Source organism: Vespa crabro, chromosome 1 (assembly GCF_910589235.1).
Source record: "Vespa crabro chromosome 1, iyVesCrab1.2, whole genome shotgun sequence".
Lineage (NCBI taxonomy): Eukaryota > Metazoa > Arthropoda > Insecta > Hymenoptera > Vespidae > Vespa > Vespa crabro.
Window position 1 is genome coordinate 2,285,001 of NC_060955.1, and position 2,500 is coordinate 2,287,500.

The following is a 2,500-nucleotide window of genomic DNA, read 5'->3' on the forward strand; positions in this document are numbered from 1 at the left end:
TTTTTTCTCTTTTCTCTTCTTCTTTATTTATTTTTATGCGAGAAGTGTTAAAACGAGAAAAGATGGGATATATGAATACGTTTATATCGAGAATTTCTTTTATTTATTTTCTCTTTGCGGTTGACCTACAATCGATGCTTTTCTTTTTTTATATATGTATATATATATATATATATATATATATATATATATATATATTCTCTTTATTTTTTCTTTTTAATTTTCTTTTTTCACATCACACACAGGTCTCTTATTTAACGAAGAGTCAAAAATGTTTGTCCTTTGCCATTATGATTACGTTTATGATTATTATTATTATTATTCAATTTTTAATCTTACGACATTTCGATGTGCTTATTCCTTTTTTTCTATTTTCTTTTTTATAATACTATTATTTAATGACAATTAAAAATTATTGTCCTTATTATCATTATTTTATAACGATGACGATGTAATAATATTCATGACGATTATTATTACTATTATTATTATTATTATTATTATTATTATTATTATTATTATTATTATTATTATAATTATTATTATTTAGAAACATGGTTAATTTTGTTTTCTTATTATTTAGGTTGACATATCGATCGTAAGATTGAGAAGTCGAAGGTACATTTAGTTTCGTCCTCGAAAGTATCTCGAGTAAAACGTTCTAACGTAATATTTCAAAAGGTATAGTTATAAAATATAAGTCGACGACGAACGACTTAACGTGACACTTTTCGATTATATATATATATATATATATATATATATATATATATATATATATATATATATATATATATATATATATATATATATATATATATATATATATATATATAATATTTCAGCTCTCCGACTATGACGTTTTAAGCTGTCCAAGTTCAGTTTCGTTCGTTCGTTCAATGTTCGTAAGAGTCTAGGAACGATTTATTTTATCCTAGTGAAAAGTTTTAGCTTTGTGTTCTTCTTCGTACACAACAATAACAATAACAATAACAACAACAACAACAAAAACGATGACGACAAATATTTTTTCGTACTGCTGATCCTATTTTTTGTTTCGTTTTTATTTTTTATCCAATGTATTTAACAGGAAAAATATTCATGAAAACGATCAAGAAAAAGAAAAAGAAAAAGAAAATGGAAGAAAAGGAGTGAAATCGAGAAAATTAATTTTTAAAGATTTCCAATGGAAATTTCTTCCTTTTCTTTTTTTTCTTTCTTTTTTCTTTCTTTTTTTTTCCTTTTTCTTTCCTCCAGCGTAAGGAATCGAAGAGAGATTAATTGAAGATTTTAGTCAGGAGAGCGATGGGAGAACGGGGGGAAAAAGGAAAGAGAATAAGGGAAATTATGAGAAATTAAGAAAAAGAAAGAAAAAAAAGAGAAAAAAAAAGAAAAAAGAAAAAGAAGAAAAGTGGAAAATAAAGAAAATATGTCTGAATGCGAGATCCGTATATTTGCCCGTTTTTAGGAGAGAAACCGCCGCCCATGGTGGTCACTTCCAGGAGCACGAGGGAGAAGTCTGGTGACAGAATGAATCGGCAGTTCCTCGGGGTACTTACCAAATCATTTTTTTTATTATACCCTAAATACAAAATACACACACCATATACCTAAATATATAGATATAATGCAGATCGTCCTCCACTATACACATACACACACACATACACATACATATATATATATATATGTATGTGTGTGTATATGTGTGTCAATTTATTATATAAATATATGTATTAATTTGTTAATATTTATTTACAAAGAAGTATATATATATATATATATATATATATATATATATATATATATATCTATTCGTGTGCGTATGCATGTGTGTGTACGTCATCTGCCAAATGGTCGTGCGTATTGTCGCGTAAATCTTTACAAAGAAAATTTCGTTCCAAAATGAAAAGGAAAAAGATCCTTGTCGTCACGTTCTCATTTTCACCTTTTTTTTCTTTTTGTTTTTTCGGATCTTTCCTTTTTTTTTTTTATTATTATTATTATTATTATTATTATTATTATTATTATTATTATTATTTCCATCGTATCGCGACAGATGCTGGCAAAGAGAGTGAGGGAGAGAGAGAGAGAGAGAGAGAGAGAGAAAAAAGAAAATGGAACTCTCTCTCTCTCTCTATCTCTCTCATTTCGAATGTGACCCATCCCTTTTTTTTTGTCTCCCCTTATGGCGCGACTTCCATCGCAAAAATTTGTGGTTTTTGCGAGACACATAACACCTCTAAAGCTCGTACGTACGGTAAACTACTAACGATTGGTCGATTTTTCTGTCTGGCTTTATTTCCTTTTTTTTTTTTGTCCTCTTTTTGTTTTTTTCTCATTTTCCTTTTTTATCCCCGCCCCTCCCCCCTCTCCACTCTCTCGTCGGGTTGATTCGCGAAAACAACGTTTAATCGACGTGGCGATAGTCGTTGAATTTGAAAAAAAAAAAAAAAATAAATAAAAAAAAAAACAAAAAAAAAAAAAGAAGTTTTTCCAT

General features: G+C 27.9%; 1 protein-coding gene across 26 annotated transcripts in view; it reads left to right on the forward strand.

Moving 5' to 3' along the window:
* LOC124425097 (regulating synaptic membrane exocytosis protein 2-like) overlaps window positions 1-2,500 on the forward strand; it is a 97,275-nt gene that overhangs the window by 31,586 nt on the left and 63,189 nt on the right. The window contains exon 7 of one of the 26 annotated variants that reach the window (XM_046965099.1): window positions 1,469-1,551. The exons of 24 other annotated variants lie outside the window; for them this stretch is intronic. In XM_046965099.1, coding sequence (XP_046821055.1) covers window positions 1,469-1,551 — 83 coding nt within the window. Of the gene's footprint in view, window positions 1-1,468; window positions 1,552-2,500 lie in introns of those variants that run through there. One more of the 26 variants, XM_046965171.1, reaches the window with a different exon arrangement.